The sequence below is a fragment of the Nylanderia fulva genome, unplaced genomic scaffold (genome assembly GCF_048542155.1).
Source record: "Nylanderia fulva isolate GAGA-0341 unplaced genomic scaffold, ASM4854215v1 Scaffold1, whole genome shotgun sequence".
In the NCBI taxonomy this organism is placed as follows: Eukaryota; Metazoa; Arthropoda; class Insecta; order Hymenoptera; family Formicidae; genus Nylanderia; species Nylanderia fulva.
Genome location: NW_028189192.1, coordinates 6,667,634 through 6,686,028, shown reverse-complemented (window position 1 = coordinate 6,686,028; position 18,395 = coordinate 6,667,634). Strand labels below are relative to the sequence as shown.

General features: G+C 40.5%; 1 protein-coding gene and 1 long non-coding RNA gene across 3 annotated transcripts in view; one reads left to right on the top strand and one right to left on the bottom strand.

The window, feature by feature from the left end:
* LOC114931039 (uncharacterized) overlaps nucleotides 1-18,395 on the bottom strand; it is a 289,103-nt gene that overhangs the window by 142,062 nt on the left and 128,646 nt on the right. For both annotated transcript variants that reach the window (XM_029302951.2, XM_029302949.2), the window contains one exon: nucleotides 18,028-18,202. In XM_029302951.2, the coding sequence (XP_029158784.2) occupies nucleotides 18,028-18,202 (175 nt within the window). The remainder of the gene's footprint in view (nucleotides 1-18,027; nucleotides 18,203-18,395) is intronic.
* The window catches only part of LOC114931040 (uncharacterized), a 266,820-nt gene that overhangs the window by 154,083 nt on the left and 94,342 nt on the right, over nucleotides 1-18,395 (top strand). The gene's annotated exons all lie outside the window — the stretch shown is intronic.

Sequence of the window (18,395 nt, the reverse complement as noted above, 5' to 3'; positions counted from 1 at the left end):
TAATTTGCACTCCCCGAGATCATTTGTTTTGTTTACATGCCTGCAGAACGTATAATTATTGAGCTTCAATTTGACAATCCTGTAAAATTCCACCGCGGTGATAATTCCGAAGACCTTTCGCAATAGTAATTATTCGACGCAACTTGCCGCCATGCCCTCGCTAAAGGTCACTCGCGCATCATTATTCCGATTTTCTATTGACTGTGTACGTAGATACTATCGATACAACACCAGGCTTTGTCCCTCTCGCAGCTGCGCGATAGTCGGAACAGGAAACGATTAACCCTTTTAATGTCGAGAAGTATGACGCAGCGTGTCGTTACGCGCAGATGAAACGTTCTCAATCGACAGTTTTTCCGCACACGATCGATCAATGCTTACGCACGCAATTTTGCTCATTAAACGAAAATTAGATGAAATACAAAAATTAATAAAACTCTGACTTTCCCTTCTAAAGCTATATCTTTTAAAATTTAAATTAATGTTGCCTTTAACGCGAAGAAATTTAATAAACTAAGATACTAAAATATATTGCAATGTAAAAATTATAGAAGTAACTGTAGTTTCCTGGAGGCTACAAGATTAAAAATATTAATATCAGAAATATAAAAATTATAATTATTTTTATATTTCTTTTATACTATTAATATCTCTAGTCTTACAACAGTCTCCAGAAAATCGGAACCGAAACGTTCGAGAATAAAAAAAAAAAATAAAATTTCAATAAGAAAATAATTCTTTTGTGCACCGCACCAGGCTCTCAATTAGCCCTTCTCAAACTACAGATACTATAGATTTTTTATTATAATTAAATTAAATTATTTTTGATATCGTGTATATCGCTTATCTGAGAACTCGTGCGAGTATTAACAGTGAAGAAAGATAAGCCGGAAGCTGAAAGGAGCGGTAACAAGAGGTCCGTGATTCTGCACGGAAGTACAGGAGAGTATCTATAGGAAACTTAAGATGGTTGTATGTAGATGGTCGCGAGAGAGGCGCTAAGAGGTGTACAGAGATCGCGCACGAAGAAGGTAGTCTATTAGTTCTGTGACCTTCTGGAACAGCGAAGGAGGCACCATATCTGCGATCGGCGTCGATAATGTACGAGACGTTAACGTGAGATTCTCACTCGAATACAAGCGTTTCGCTTTAAACTTCCCGAGCGACACTCCGTGGTGTCCATGATGGAAAAATTCGAAATTACAGCTTTCAAGTTAAATAATTAATATATAACTGGTTTGAAAGTAATTATTGCTAGTGTAATTTTGTAACATTAAAATTTCGATAATTTGAATGACATGTAAATGAATTTTATAAAAGGGTGAAATTCGCTAATAAAATTTCGAAAATGTGAAGGTAATATATATGTAAAGGTAATATATACGCAATACACGATATAATAAATAATATAATTAAACTATAATGAAAATGCGATACATTCTAATTGTGTTAGAAATTCCGAAGTGAATAAATGACAAAACTGCAACATGTTAAATTTTTATATTGGATAAAAATCAATTTAAAGAGCAATTTAATATACTATATTCTGTACACGTTTATTTTATTATCGCATGGAAAAAAAATGACCCCTTGCATATGTATATATACTCTCATTGAATTTTACGGCGGAAAACCGGCTTTTCCGAGAGCACAAAGTCACATTATCGGCGAAGATACGATCTCCGAAGAAATAATGTATGGTTGTGTGAGGTTCTGCCTCATTTGCGGGGCCGGCAGCAAATACGCCTTACACGGGATCGTCGGCATCGACAACCTCATATCACCATATTCGACATGCATTAACTTCGAATGCGCGTCGACCCGGGCACGCGCGACGATGCGCACAAGATCAATCCGCGTCTCTCGAAGAGACGGTTTCGTGGTGCAAGAGATCGAAGGATATCGAACTTGTCGGCGAATTCTCTACGTGTATCCGAATAATGCTAATATTCACCATAAATATGTCTCGCGATTGCGACCAGGACCAGATCGAGGAAATTCTCGGAAATAAAATCGAGGTGACGTGACGCGCCTTTTAATTTTTTCGTGAGAATCGTGCAGTCGACAGGTTTCGTGACGGCTTACATAAGTAAACTCTGTATACATTTATATCCGTTATTCGTTTATATTTCTGGATTTTTTTCTTACAATTTGTCTTTATTATAAAGGTGCACAGAGAGAATTTTCTCTTAGAATTTATCCTGAAAATCATGATAATATGATATTGGAAGAATTTTATAAGTTTCTCCGATTAATATTTACCACAATAAAAAATATTAATATCCACTATTAATAAGATATAAAAATATATTCAATTAATTTTACTAGTACATATTAATATCTTTTATTACCATGATTTTCAAGATAAATTCTAAGAGTTTAATAAAAAGTTCTAAGAGAAAATTCTCTTCGTGTATAGTAATGGATAAATAAATGCACGTAAATTAATAATAAAATAAATCTCAATTAAATAAAAAAAAAAAAATAATAATTTTGCGCAAGTATGCAGTCGAGAGTCACGTAGCGAAGATGAGCAGATGAATGAATCTAAAGAGAGAAAGATTTGCAATACGCGATCGAGGGTTGCCGCTGTCCACGTCGCGGATTCCGGGGATGCAAATTCGCCTGAACTATCGTCGAATCGTGAATCTCTTCCGCAGGTATTTTCGATGCTGCTGGCGGAGAACGAGAGAGGGAGACAACGAGACTCGACCGCAGATATATAATGCGGGCCTCCTTCACCCTCTTCCACACACGTGCACCATCGTGCGCGTCGACACGACACGGACGGATGCACCGTGTGGGTGCATCGTTGCACTTGCATCGCCGCGACCCGCCGCGGATACATGATGTATAACCGCCACCGGGTTGTGCAGTGGCGAATATGCAAACCAGCGAGCCTGCCCGGGGTCAGATTCTCCCACTCGCCCCCTCGTCGGTCCCCATCGAGAAAAACGAGACGGTCAATACAGAAGGAAGTCGTAAATCATGCACGTACATATATATATATATATATATATTTTCATGTTCCAGTCACTTGCATCCCTCTTTCCCCTATCCTCCATGAGCCACGTGCACTTTTGTATCGCATCGCGACTCGTTAACCCTTTTAACGTGTACAAACACAAAAGAAAAAAAATGGCTTCTTACTCCCATATATATATATATGTATAGCGAGAACGACCATTCGAGACGCTCGGTTAGAAGGACTCTGAATCATGATCGTGATAAAATCGCGCACAAAATATTCTCGGTAAGAAATTTATTATACTTATACAAAGTTATGTTTCGCGAACGACTTTAGTTTCCCGATTCATTATCCATCGCGCATTATTATTTCACACGTAATTACTGAAATGAAATATTCTTAAAGAGAATACTGAATTCCTTCTTGGACACCCTATATGCATCGTCGAGCAGAAATACTATCTTCTTCCGAATGCTGCCTATGTATGCACTTAGAGAGACATTTGCAACGATCGATGCCCGACGGTCGCGAATGCACGCTACAACTAAACGTCGCATTTCGAAGCGATTACATCACCAATCGATCGAATATATAATAGTCGGCTCCGCAGGAAGGACGTCTTCTTCCCTACAGACTGTATCGCGCAAAATATAGTGCTTATATACGTTAGGAGGGTTAGAACAGACGTAAGAGTAATGATGATTGCACAAAATAAGTCTGATGGTGTGTCATGTTACGATCACGAACTATAAAGCCACTTTTGCATCATAAATATGCAAAGTATCGAGAGTCAAAAAAATTCACGTGGCACGAGTCAAATGCTAATTAAATCGGATAAACGGCAGAGTTTCAATAATCTTGAGAAATATATAACTCACATATTTTATCCCATGTAAAATAATCTCATTATAAAATAAATGTACCTTAATGCATATTAAATTTACTTTCTTATTTTAATGAAATTTACGATTAAATCTTTAGATCAAAATTTAAGTTTTTATGAAATCTTTCCGGGATATTAAAAAGTCTATTTCTGTGAATGATATAAATTTACAATTATCACGTCGCATCCTACGTTCCTCCGAGGCAATTCAAAATTACATCACTTCCGCTTTATCAACCATTCATCTCGAAGGATTTTATTAGACGGACAGACAAGATCTTTTTGGCCTCGACGTTAATAACTTAATTCCCCGTCGCGTAGCTTCGTTAAGGACATAACGGTGAACGAGCATAATGATTCGCGAATTAAAAAATCGCGCCCCAATCGATTCGCGCATTGCGTTTCGCAACGTTGTATCGCTGATTTACGTTAATGACCAAAGCCGCGCGGTCCGTCGGTTTTGTTAACTTGGCGGCGGCGCCAATCATAGACTCTAAGCGCGATAAATATAGATTCTGACAAGTCGTTAAAGGTGCGCGCGGCCGATTCCGACGGCGGAGTCGATCAAAAGCTCCGCGGATCGGCGCGGTTGATTGAGATTTATGTTGATAACATCGGCCGAGCTATAAATACGTGCCGCACAAAATTACATAAATCTATTAATGACGGCCACGCCGCGAATCGGTCCTCCTTGCCTTTTGCTCCATCTTTCTCACTTTAAAGAGAAGATCTCTTCTGATTTCTTTTTTTCTTTCACAGTTTCTCGTTCTCGCTGCGATAGAAACTGAGAGCAGTTGAAAAATCTTAGTTCTCCTCGCCAGGAGAAATTAAACTAATTGAAAAAATGTTTTTAAATTTTTATATGTTGAAATCTTTGTATTAATCAGAATTCAATACCTAATATACAATATGAATTTTATATTATTTTATAGAATATATTTGATAAGGAAGTAACGCGCGCTTTAAATTTATCCTTTTTCAAATTTTGTTTAAATCTTATATCTCTTTCCACATACATTACATAAAAAACGGCGTAATAAATTTTCTTGTAACCACTTTTTGCTCATTTTCGGTGTTGAAATGAATAATTAACCCTTTCGTTTCGCTTTGCCAATTCATCCTGATTTATACCTCGCGTTATTAAGAAAGAGACGAGTGGTTAAGCTACATTTTTTCTTCTTCTCTTTGAATATTTCGCTGGAACGCGTTGAGTAGATATGCGCGAATTACAGATGCTTGGCTGAATCTTTGCTACAAAGTAGTGGTATAAACTTCTTTCCCCTGCATTTCGTTATAAATCAACTTTCGAATCGTAATTTATGGATATTGAAATATAATCGGCTACCGTTATTCTCACGCCGTGGCAAAACGGAGTATTCCAAATACTATTCGTATATGATGGAATTGCAGATGAAGTGCCCCCGACCCCAAGAAATCGCTCGAGATCGAACGGAATTGACGAGCAAGTACAGGTGCACAGACGTTGTTCACAGGTGCATCGTTACGCTCGAAGGAAGGGTTGGACGAGAAACCGAGGGTCTCTTCCTCTTTCTCTCTCGCGGTTCCGCGTGGTGCAGAAAAGCAGGCATTCCTACACGAGTTCAGGTCGAAGATCCGTAATGATACCAAAGTGGAAGAGGTCGATAGAACGAAGATAGTTCGGATCGCGAGCACGGTTGCAGGACCAGATAGGCCGTCGACTTCGACTTTGTTGCGATCCTCCGAGCGGCACTTATCCCACTTACGAGCTATTGCAATCGGTTGCGATGCCTGGCTACCGCCAGTAGGTCAGGCGCCGCTGCCTTCGAGGGCACGGGAACTCGCAAGGGTGCCGAGATGATTTTCAGATTGAGAAAACAATCGGAAATCGAGAGAAGCAACGAATATATATCGCTTAATATGATTGCGAGACGAAAGAAGATATATATATATATATATTTTTTTTTTAACGGCTTGCTCTTCTTATTATTTATTTCGCATGATCTGGCGAACGAAAGTATGACAGAAAAGGAATGATAGATATTTAATAAAAACAGATATATATATATATATATATCTGTTTTTATTAAATATCTATCATCCCTTTTCTGTCATACCTTCGTTCGCCAGATCATGCGAAATAAATAATACGTTTATTGCAACAGCCAATTTATGATAGACCGTGTATAAGCGTTCTGTATTTTTTTTTTCCATATATATGCACGAAGTATAATATATCGTCGTAATGCGTTACTTGATTCACTTGCCATTCGGAATCGACGCAATGTTATTATACGCCGATTTAACGCCTCTGCTTTAATCGCGCCTTTCGACGGACCTCATCGCGAGATTCAACGAGCTTTTAAACGCGACGGCGACCTGGACTAGAATGACGACCGTTAGCGGTTAATCGGCTAACGGTCGTCATTCTGAATAGTCGAGTGTAAAATAGAGAAAGGGTGTAAACTTTATTACGCGTGCTTTACGACGACCGCGGTTTCTACACGAGCTCCAAATTTAATAGCTAACCGAGGCTGTTAATTTGTGCAACGAAGCGTCAGCTTGAATATATAAGGCGATGTTTGAATGATGAATTAATACGCGCCATACAGAAATTTAATCAAATGAGTCAGCATCGCAAGATACCTTGAGATCTATCACGGAGAGAAATCTGTTCGTTTCATATCGGAAAATATAGTAATCACGATAATGAAGTATATACAGTGATCGCGTAAATAAAACAAAATTATTTAAAAAATTAACATTTAGCGTTTGAAAAAAATCATTGTTTAATTAAAATTCAGATTCGATAGGCAGTATTATTTCTTACAGAGGCATAACAATCTTTTTCGAAATATTATATATGTACTTTCGCTACTATATATACGTCAATCGAGATATCGGTCCTACCTGTCAATAATCTTACGTGACGAGCCAAAATCTGCTCGGATCGGAATCCGGAGTACAGTCCGAGGATCGACGAAAGCCACGAAGAAAATCCACGGAGGAGACCCCGTCCGGGAATCGTCAGTAATATCGCGGCGATGACGCGCAACCTTGAGCCGACAGCATTATTTATCGGATTAAGCGCTGGCAACGGAGGAGGTAGACAGCCGGGACGTATCGTCCAGACGAGAAAACGGTCCGAGGAAGGCAAGGAAGGTGGATGCTGGTGCTAGTGGGGGCGTGTGATAGTTCAAGTCGTGAGCGGGCAGCCCCGCCCGACACGATCGCGGAGCATCTCCGTTCTGACCCCCGCTGACTTAGCCGAGAGGGGCCCTCGACGAGCGAGCAACCCCCCACTCACCCACCCACTCTCTCCTAACTACCCCACGAGAGGATCCTCTCCTCTTCTTCCTCTCTGCGACCACGGAACGCTCGTCCATTTCTCGCGCGCGTATTCCGCTCTTTTCCTCCCATCACATCCTCGCCTACGAAAGAGTCACCCTACCCTGAGGCTGCCAAGGGCACCGCGAAACACCGTTCCGAGGGTGGGGGATCGACAACGAAGAGGAAGAAGATGGGATGGATGAAAGAAGAAGGAAGAGAAAGAAACAGTGATAAGTGTGGGAAGGGCAGGTTGCATAAGGTCTAATATTATGCAAGCACACACAGGCTCTCCACTCGAATGCGTTAGATCCCTTGGGTCCTGTAAGTTCCCGTTTCTTGTCCCCTCCACTCACTCACTACCTCACCGTTCCGTGTGCTATACACATCGGCGTACACGCAGAACATAAGGCCCCGGGAACGATTCTCCACGTCGGGATACAACCTCCGTGGCTTGTGTAGGTTTACGCTTCTCTTCGCGCATGTCCTTTCCGTGTGAGCGCGAGTGTATGTGTGTGTGTGTACGGCTCACCCTATACCTGCATAGAAATCGCGGGAGCATTGAACCCAGGAAGTGGCCATGAAATAGTCATTCCTGAAAGGTTAACTCTCCTACCGCATCTCGCGGGGCCCCGAGGTCGAGCCTGAAAGTCCGGAAAGTCCGCGGTCGACCGGGAGAGACGGATGGGATGCGAGAGGGTCGACGGAACGAAGACGTGGAGGAGAGGAGGAAAGCAAGTCGAAGAAGTCCGGTAATTCGTCCGGAAACTCTGGGCTTTCGCCAGAGAAGGACTTCGAAGGTTAATTGACTGTCAAACACACACGGGATGGATCGCGAGTTACTGGGACGATCCGCTGGAACGAAATCGCTCCTCGCCAATGTCGCTCTATCTCGCGGTCAAGGATAAACGTCGGAGCGCGAAAAAAATGTATTATCTTTTTTAATATCATCAAATGTGATATAGGTATACTAAGAATTAAACAAATTCAACATTTGAGATATTATGCTAGAAATAATTTGCGTGACGTTGATGATTTGATTAAAGACTTAGAGTGATCAATATTTTTGATAGAGAAAAATATTAGGGTTCGCGACACCTTCGGACGCATATACGATGCAGATGAGACATAGAGAGAGAGACGCGGAAGAAAAGGCTTTCGTTCCCACAAGCCGCGCTATCGGACTACATGGATTCGAGAGCGCGGGGTCGAAGATCGAGCGAAACGTCGAACGTGTCAAAATTCGAACGGGCCGTACATACACAGTATATATCCCGACAGATGGGAGAAGGCCGCTCGCTCCTATACTCGGACTATGCGAGGCGAAGGCTTCGCTCTCGCGCTATCGTGTGGCGAAGTGCACGATGCGGCCACGGTGAGTATCTCTACGAAGTAGTAGTACCGGGGTACCCCAGAGGCCGTAGGGGTCACAGGGCGAAGGCACTTCTCACGCCCCCGCCATGTCCATGGAGAGAAGAGCACCCCACTTAGACGAGGCGTACATACCTTAACGCGGCCGATTAGTATACGCGCTTAATTGCCGCTAACGTGCGTGCGTGACGGCGAGTATCGATCATTCGCCAGCCGGCGCGCACCGGGAAAGAATTCTGAGGGAACGGGATCGACGAAACGCACGGAACCGTATACCGCCTAATTAAAACCGAATTTCATCCGATGGCTTGGCAATTATATTATATATATTCGTTATCGGATTCGAATACGAAATTGGAACATTTCGAAATGATATCGAGCTATTATATGTTTGATAACAGTATACGTGGGTGTTTTTTTAATAAAATTGCGAAATGTCGGAAACAATTTTAATTCGCCGAAAATGGGGAATTTTGAAGTATCATATAGAAATGCTATAAATAATACACATCGTTAAAAAAATTGGTATGGCCTCCTTTTACCGACTAATCCCATGATATCTTGTGCCGTATTGCTATGATTAATGGGGCGAGCTGACTCCTCCGTTGACGTATAAAGTCGTAGAATTGCGAAATTCATAATTTATAGCCTTTCGACTGGGAGTTTCGCGATTTTTTCAAAGGAACGGGATTATATGAATTGATTATATAGTCCTGATTACGTAATTACACGCTGACCGATGTATATGTGATATCGCGAACTTGGTTACGCCGTAAAGCAGGGATCTATTATGTGCGTATCTTCACAATAAGTATCTCTTAACGACGCGAGATCAAGGATTCAATTACGGTGTTAATTTTCGCCGTACAGCAATCACGGGCCTCACGGAAATTTATTAAAAGTTCACTCTTCGTCATGCCTTTCTTTCGCGCATAGGACGCGCGCTTTAGAACAAGAAGCGGCGTCGACGGCGTTAATAATGCGATGACGCAAGCGACTATTCTACAGCCCAAATTTATCACCAACAGAAGTCAATTCGTTACGACGTTTCTCAACTCTTGGCGTTCCGCGGCTAATTACAGCGTTAATTATACGATCGCTTACGCGCGGAATACAAAAATTTATTACTCGCAGAAGCCCATTACGCCATTTTTCTCATTCGTCGGACCGCGCGAAATTATGTGCTTAATGGCCGTGTTAATTATACAAACGCACAGTTACGGATACGGCGAATATTTATTGCAGCCTGACCTCGATTAGTCACAATTTTTCTCGGTGCGATGTGCGAATCAATAGACGTCGATATCGATCGGCATTAACCATCGCTTCGAGCTGTTTATCGCGCCACGATATCTATTAACTCTATGAAAGCTCGGTGTGTTCAGAGATTCTTTGTCCCCCTTTGTCCGTGCAGACTATTATAGTCGGTTTCGCGAAATTATGAAAATCCCTATCGCGAGGACGCGATCGGTGAATCGCGAAGATAACAGAACGCGATAAAGCGACTTACACCTGATTCGGTCTGGAAGATTCAACGATGTGAAACGATTGGCTTCGATCCATGAAATGTCAGCCTGGCAATTGCTCTCCTCTAAGAGTGAGTAGAATATAATCGTGCCGAATAGACATAATGTCAAGGCAACCATTGTACGCAGCTGTGAGTAAAAGAAGCGATGAATCGTTCCGCATCAAAAGGATGAACGGCGCACAATCTCCTCGATCGATCGAAGATCGTAGATTTGAAACTTCTATATACACGGACACGTAGTGCACGAACAGTTTCCACCGAATAAATATTCAAACCATTTTATTTTTTAAATATTCTAATGAGATTCATTACGAGTCGTACATGAAAAGTCGAGTAAATAAAACGAAGCAATTAAAACAAAAGAGGAAAAAAGGGATTACAGCATGAATAATTCGAAATGATGCGGCAGTTAAGCGGCAATTACATTTGCAATGCTAAATTGATAAAGAATGTAAACAAAAAGAATGTAGATCGGATGATAAAATGTTATTTTTAAAAGAGTCTATTAATTATACAGATACTTTTTGCATTGCTAATGAACATCTCAGGAGCTTAATTAATTATAACAGCTTAATAATTGTAGAACATGTTGATATCATGTTGTTTAGATAGATATTAATTGTTTGAAATAACAGATCAAATATAAAAAATTTCCTGTTAGAGAAAATCCATGAATTTTATTTTATTTTATTTATTTATTTATTTTTTTTTGCTTTTGCATCGTAGGCAATGAGCACGTTTCAATTTTGCTAATCAACCGTGATGAGACTTTCTAGTTCCGGGGGCACGTCAAGGATACTGACACTTCGCGGGCAGCATTATCCCATCAACGGTATTAAGCTCTCTATCCGGCGTCCCAATTTAACTGAAATTCGACTGTCTATAATTTTTTCGAAAGTATACCGCCGACAGTATTTTAGCTGATGCGTCGCTTTCGGCGAATTAATGTCGAGGGGAGAAAAAAACGCGCTTCACAGATAGTACTATTAATTCTTCTACACGCGCTGCAAATTGCTATATAAAATGTTCGACTAGTATTTCTTTCTCTTAGAGCAGAAAAAGTGTATAAAGAAAAAATTTAAACTCTCATCCACGCCTTTTATATAAGTAATCACAACGCAGGGTCGATACTGCACATTTCATGGTACCCGAATATGCAGACAGTGATGTCATTACCGGATTCGCGATAAGAGCATTCTCTCTCTTCTTGCATATTTACATATTTACATACGTCAAAATCTTTGACATCGATTGATCAGCAAACTTGCGATTCCTTATTAATGTCGCTCCAACTCGCAGGATTTCTTATTCGCACGTCAATTCTACTCGAAATAATTCAGAAGTTTGTATTTTTATTAAACATTTAAAAAATGCAGCCGTATCTAATTTTGAGATTTGCTTGAGTAATGGAATAAATACTTGATTATAAATAATATATACATACATATATTTTATATTCTACCTCTTATCTACAATTCTAAAAGTTTGATAAATTATTTGTATATATATATATATATATATGTAGTTTTTAGAAGAAGCATTTATCTTTTTATTGATCACAGTTTGTCAATTTGTAATTTGATTTTTCTTACTAATTAATAAATATTCTGAGAAAAATTATTCTCTGATATCATTTGACAATTGTTAGATTAAATTCACCTATTTCTACAGAGTCGCTTTCGAAAAAGTACAATGATTTCAATACTGATGAGACATTATCGATACCGGGACTTTATTCTTTTCTCAATTGGATGCGTTTCGAGATGTCTTATACAACTCGGCGAGAGTTTAGGCGCTCAAAAAGAATCAACAGAAGGAGGAGCAGTTCGGGGCAGGAATGAACAACGGTACCGAGAGATGGTTTACACCGTGACGAAGAACGAGAAGATGGCGCAACGTAACGTCGGCGTTACATAAAAGCGTAAACGGGTTTAAAGATTTCCCTCGCGCCGCGGTCCCTCTCAAAGTCGAACCAAGAAACTCTTCTCTGCCATCGTTCGATCAGTCGTTACACCATTTCGTTGCGGCTCTTACAAACTTTCCCGTCAGTTCTCGCGCCTCTACTCCGCGACCGATCGCGAAGATCGATCGATTACACATAATAGGCGGGGCTGACAAACCGGCGCCGGCATTGTTTGATTCCTAACGAATATTAATTGAAATAGACGGACTAATACTAGAGAAGTGACGCGCGTAATTGGTTTAATTACTGCTACGCTTCTGTCATCAGTGATAAAGCGAGAATTAAGGTTTCATAAAATATCGATGATGCATATAAAAATAGTCACTTTTCTCTTCGATTAATAAAATATTAATTTTACTGCGCAAATAATAATTATATGTTAATGTTTAATTTTTAAAAGCTTGGGATAAAATTTAAGAAATCGTTTAATAAAAACGATATCTAGATTGACAATTTCTGCGAGATAATCGACTGTGAAACAAATCGCGTTTCATATTAATACGAAAAGAAAGGAAATGGAATACGTTCCCTTACGAACAGACATATGTACATACATACACGTCCACGTGTGTATCTATGCACAACTATTCAATGATATCTATGCGTGTAAGTATTTATACGGAACGCGCACAAGAGCGAGAACATCTAAGATCCTATCGCCCAATGCTTCGAGCGCGATATGACCACCGCCTATCGCTACCGGTCTTACTACCAGTCCGACCACCATTCTCGATCATCGTTTCGCCATTCAACGGGGATTTATCTCGATCGTCGTCGATAGCTAAGCCGCGCACCTGCTTCGGATCGCGGCTGATTACCGAGGCTAAAGTAATAATAATATTTACGAACCATGTATCGCTCGAAAAAAGATATCTGTATAATTTTAATAGAAAAAACTAATCATGCGTTAAAAATGGTATTTAATGAAATTAAATCAACTATACTTAAGATAAGAAATTTATATTATAATTTTTATTATCCACGTTTTTATTATGGATTATAAAAATTGTAACTTTAATGAAATTATTGTGATATTTTTATCGTCGTGTTCTTGGTGTAAATATGATTAACTTGTTACAATTTCTATGAAACGTTATCGTTTCTAAGTAATGTGACATACTGGACCATAATGTTCGTACGACACCATGAATTATCCATGACATCTAGCGACACGATACGTCTGTTCCCATTCGCCGTAACAGCGACTTGATCGTTTTATCATTCAACTAGGATTTATCTCGGACAGCGAAACACGCCTCTAGTTTGCACCCGGTTTCTGATAAGAATAATTTATTACGATAACGTCTGTATAATGCGCTGTCTCTGTCGCTCCTTGAGTCGGCATGAGCGCCGCTTGCCTGCCCGTAATATGTCTTCTCGTTTATCCTCTAATCATTCGCGAAAGACTGTGCATCATTATTATCCGAATAAGCGGGTGTTGTTCCCACGTGGGCGTCTAACGATGCCGTCGTTTAATAGACACTTAATCCGCGTAATCGAATAACGCTTAATCTCAATGTGTCGTTAATTATAGTGTTTATCGCGGAACTACTTCAACGATCCTTTACGATCCCATCTCTCAACAAATATCAAGCACATTGTAATCAAGAACGATAATGAAATCGTGGTAATCTTAATAAAATTTTATATCGAAAATTCCAATCAGAATACATTATATAAATTACTGATAAACGATAATTTATATTTAAGGAAACAAAAATTGCGGGATTATTTGAACAACAGGATGATGATCGAACGATCTTTTCACCATCTTCCTGCCATCGGACTATGTTTGAACGGTTTTTACGCCTTGAAAAATCAAAAGATTACGTCGGGCCCGTTTTAACACAGTTATGCATTATCAAGATTGCGACCCGTCGACTTCCGCCGGCCGAGAAAGAGCATGAGTAATTAATCAAAGACAATCAAACTCTGGGAGCGTCGGCTTAAGCCGACTCCCAACGGGACGGCCCGCTATCCGTCATCTCTCTTCTCCTCCCGGGTTGAAAACCGGGAAAGAAACGGTGATGGTTGCGCGTTGCAATTGCCGTTGCTCACCCGGATGTGAATTATACGAAAAGCTCCGGCGAGATGCGCGCGGCTGACTTTCTCCGCGAGATTCCGGCACTTTTTAACGACTGGAATTAACGTCCATCTGTTAATTCCCGCAAAGGACCTTGCCACGCGCGATTTAATTTCAGGCTCGTTCGCCCACGGATTGTCTAATTATTATCATTCACTGCCGCGACTAAACTAATAAAGACCTTCGCGCCGTTGTCGACGCATTTCGGGGTTCTGACAATTTTGTGTTAAAAGAGCAATTAAAACATTGTAAAATTCGACTCGATCAATTGTACGTCTGTTTAAAAATAACTTTAATGGTTTATGCCACGTACGAATGTGTCGCTTGATAATTTTTTAATTTATGCATAATTAGATTTTACAGGTAAATTATTTTATGAAGCAGAGTTAAATACAATACATATCATTTTATCGCAACTTTTCATGTATTCATAGAGTATCTAAATTAAGGAAATTGATAAAAAAAAGATAACTAGGCGACAGGATGAGCGTATTGATATTCTTATCAAACACATTTTCTCTGATAGATCCCAATAATTTGACTTGCTGATGTTTTTAACCGCGTCTATCAATTTTGCCAGCGATTTTATTGCATCGGACTCGCGAAATGCGGTGTCGAACACGATCGGGTTTAGCACCAGCGACGGTACATGCGACCAAGACTGTGTCTGCGGTGCGTATATGGTGTCCACGCACGATCGGAATTTTCCGATAGCCATGCTCGAAAGGCGAGTTACGATCGCGGACGCGAGAATCAAGGAAAAAGCCAGGCAGCGATCTTTAATATCCGTTCGGCGTTATATATCGCTGCGGGCGATCACCGCCGCACGACGGAGGATGCTTTTGATGCAAAACAATAGAATGTCGATGTCGGGGAACCGAAGGATGTATAACATCGACCACGGACTACTCCCGGACCGCGTCTCCTTGAACGATATCACCCGAGAATCGTCGTTTCCGTCTTTGCCCGGGAATGTCACGTGCCGCCATTTTTACGCATGACGCGGTAATAAATTCCGGATCTGGTCAAATAAAGGTCGGTTTAACCCGACATGACGTGGGATGTTATGTGTCAAATTTTTCGCTATATCGAATATTTTTCATATATAAAAAGATGATACGACCTACTACCTTCAGTTCTGTAGCATATATGTAAAATTTCTGACAGAATGTGTCATTAATAATTGTCGATGTTTTATATGTCGAAAAAGAGTTATAGCTAAAAAAGAAAGCGTGTATCTCGAACGAAAAGCATTCCATAGATTAGCATGCTGGGAACGTAGAACTGCACAATCTCGTTTCCTGCGCCTGTTATTAATGTCTGAGAGAGTATCGAGCCTCGCAGATATATCCCGTATATATATGAATGCTCTCGCGTCGGTTATTTTTTAATTTTAATAAGTAGCAATCAAGTTTACGTAATTCGCGATTCTACTCGTGACTTAACGCACGCTTTATAAAACATTTGTCAGAGTTTATTTTCTTTATAGACGCACCCATTAGGTGCGAAAGAGGATTAACGCAGCGACTGGTAAAACGACCGACCATGCTTTCCAACAGCGGTAAATCACGAAATCCAAGAGGACGATTTTGCGCCGGAGAGATTGAAGAAGGTATCGATCACGACAGTGATAGAAAGAGAGAGTCAGGTGCGTATATATACAATATATATGTATGTATATACATATTAAACGCGCGATAAAAGTAATCCTACGTATTCGCTACCGGTTATTCCTACGACCAACGATCACGACGACGAAAGCCCGCAGGCGAGGACTACGGGTTGCGACCCCAATCGTATTCGGATTCCGCTTTGCGCAGGTGTGCGTGATCATTAATCCAGAAATGGAAGTGAACGTTACGAGTCCCCTCGCGCTAGTCGCGGCGCCGCGATTTCTTTCCCGTTTCGCCGTCTCTCGACTGAGCCTCCTTTTTCTATTTTTTTTTTTCCTTCTTTTTTCTCGAGGCGCGATAAAACAGAGGCGTGGCGCTTACGACTACCTGCGCGAGCGATTTTGCGGTTTGAATTATAAGCGAGCTAAGACGCGCGCGCTAAAGCGACTTTTTTGCGGCTCGCCTCTCTTTATCGAGGCGATTACGGCGTTTTAAGATGATTTCAACGGGCTTCTTTCGGCTTTTTTTCTTCACGCTATATTCGCGCTGCAACTCCGCCCGCGGCGCCTAACGAGACCAGATTTCTCTCAGTCTTGTTCCTTTAATCGCCGGCGAATCGGCGATGAACGCATCGACCTTGAGACCTCAAGGCAGATCGAACATCTGTCTACGACGCGTTTCGGATTATTATTTCGTAATTACGGCGTGCAAATCAGGGTGATTCCCCGAAAAAGTTTATATTTAGAATATCTTGTAATTATTTTTCTTTCAGATACTTTGTCAGGTTTTAAATCACTATTTGGTTAAAAAGATATCCCTCTTGATCTTTAATTTTTATCAAATATTTTATTCGTTATATATAAACTTCAAGTTAAATCCCTATGGGGGCAAAATTTATGTAAAAAATAATTGGAGAATAAATAAATGTGTCAAAACGATTTCAATAAAACAATATTCAGTATCCATTAAATTGAAATATAATAATGAAAGAGAAATTTGCGACTGATTGTTGAATGCTCACACATATCCAGGACAAATTCGTAATTTATTCACAGGTATTCGCGAATACCACCTCGCGCGGTAGTAACGACGAGGAATTTAACGACGGTTCCATAGGTCATTCGCTTAAACGTTTGCACACACGGACGTATATACGCGACATACGAGTTGCCTATTGCACGCATGGATTTTCCATAGAATGGTCAATCGACCAGTGGGCTCGTCCGCGCGCGGTATGCAGAAAAAATCCAACATAATTAACCCATAAAGCAACGCAATCGCCGGGGATCTCTATAGTTTATCCATAAGCGAGAGTCGAGGCCACACAGCTTCGTGCAGCGCAGTGTTTTCTGCGCGTGCTGCATCTGCACCTGTATGCATGCTGCTGCGCCGCACCTGTATGTATGCGGCTGCGTAAAGGCGAAATTACACGATTCGCTTTTGCCGACAGCTTCGAAACGCGAGAAAAACGAATCTCACCCGTGTCTGAATTTTTACCCAATTTCATTCAATTTTAATACACTCAAAAATCATCATATCTATGTTGCATTGCACATAAATGGAAATTTATAGATTAATTTTAAATAGAACAAAAAAAAAGTTTGCAAATGTCAAATCGATGAAATTAAATTGCATTATACGATTCACTTTTGATAAGGCGACTAAATACAAGCTCGATCGTTCAATACATTTGGCGATTTATGTTGAATAAAAATTTTTAAATTTTCCGTTGTATAAATACGACTTAAAGTTGTACATACACGGATATATACAGTCGACCAAAGTGACAACCAGTAAGTAGTTTCGTACGTGCAGTTCATAATATAGAATTTCACTACCTTACGAAGTCCGTGGAATTTTAAACACGTCTCTCGAACGTCAGGTAGATGTCTTCGGGTTTATAAATTAATCGATTGGACATTCATCAGAAGAAATAAAAAATTAACCAAATGGATTTTAATTATCCTCGCTATAAATCGAAGTTTCTTTCTTTCTTATTCTTAATTCTCACAAAATTAGTCACAAAGTGAGAGTTTCCTCGACTTCAATATGCAGAAAAAAGTACCGTAAAAAAATCAAATTGCGGAAACCGCAATCACGAACGCAGCCATGAACGTAGTGACTGCAAAGAGTCCGTGAACAAGTGCAAATGCATTCTTTCGAGCTGTACATCGCCGAGGGCAATAATGCACCGTGATCGTGTCACTGTCGCAAGATTCGATTTAAATTCCATCCGTATACATGTATATATGTATACACGGCAAGGAAGTCTAACATAAATTTTCGTAGTGATATAAAGTCTAGGTGCTTACCGGTAGATGCGCAGAGTGGCGGCAGCGGCGGTGGCGTGGGCGTCGTTGAAGGTGACGGCACTCTTCTTGCGGCGGCGTTAATTATCGCTGCCGGACTGTACCGCGGCACCTGCAACACCACGGGAGTTTTCACGGACAGGTCCACTGGTTCCACCTGCACCGGCGGTCCCGCCGCCTGTAACAGAAGAGAACGTGCTCGTCAATACACAAAAGAAACGAATGCTCTCTGCCAGCTTCACAGGTATTTATATATGAGAAATTTTTGCGAACCGCAGTTTTATTGACTTTAAAATTAAATGCAAAATGGGTAAACACATATTTAATTGTTAATTGTGCGAATGTAATATATTGTGTTTTTTTCCTGACCT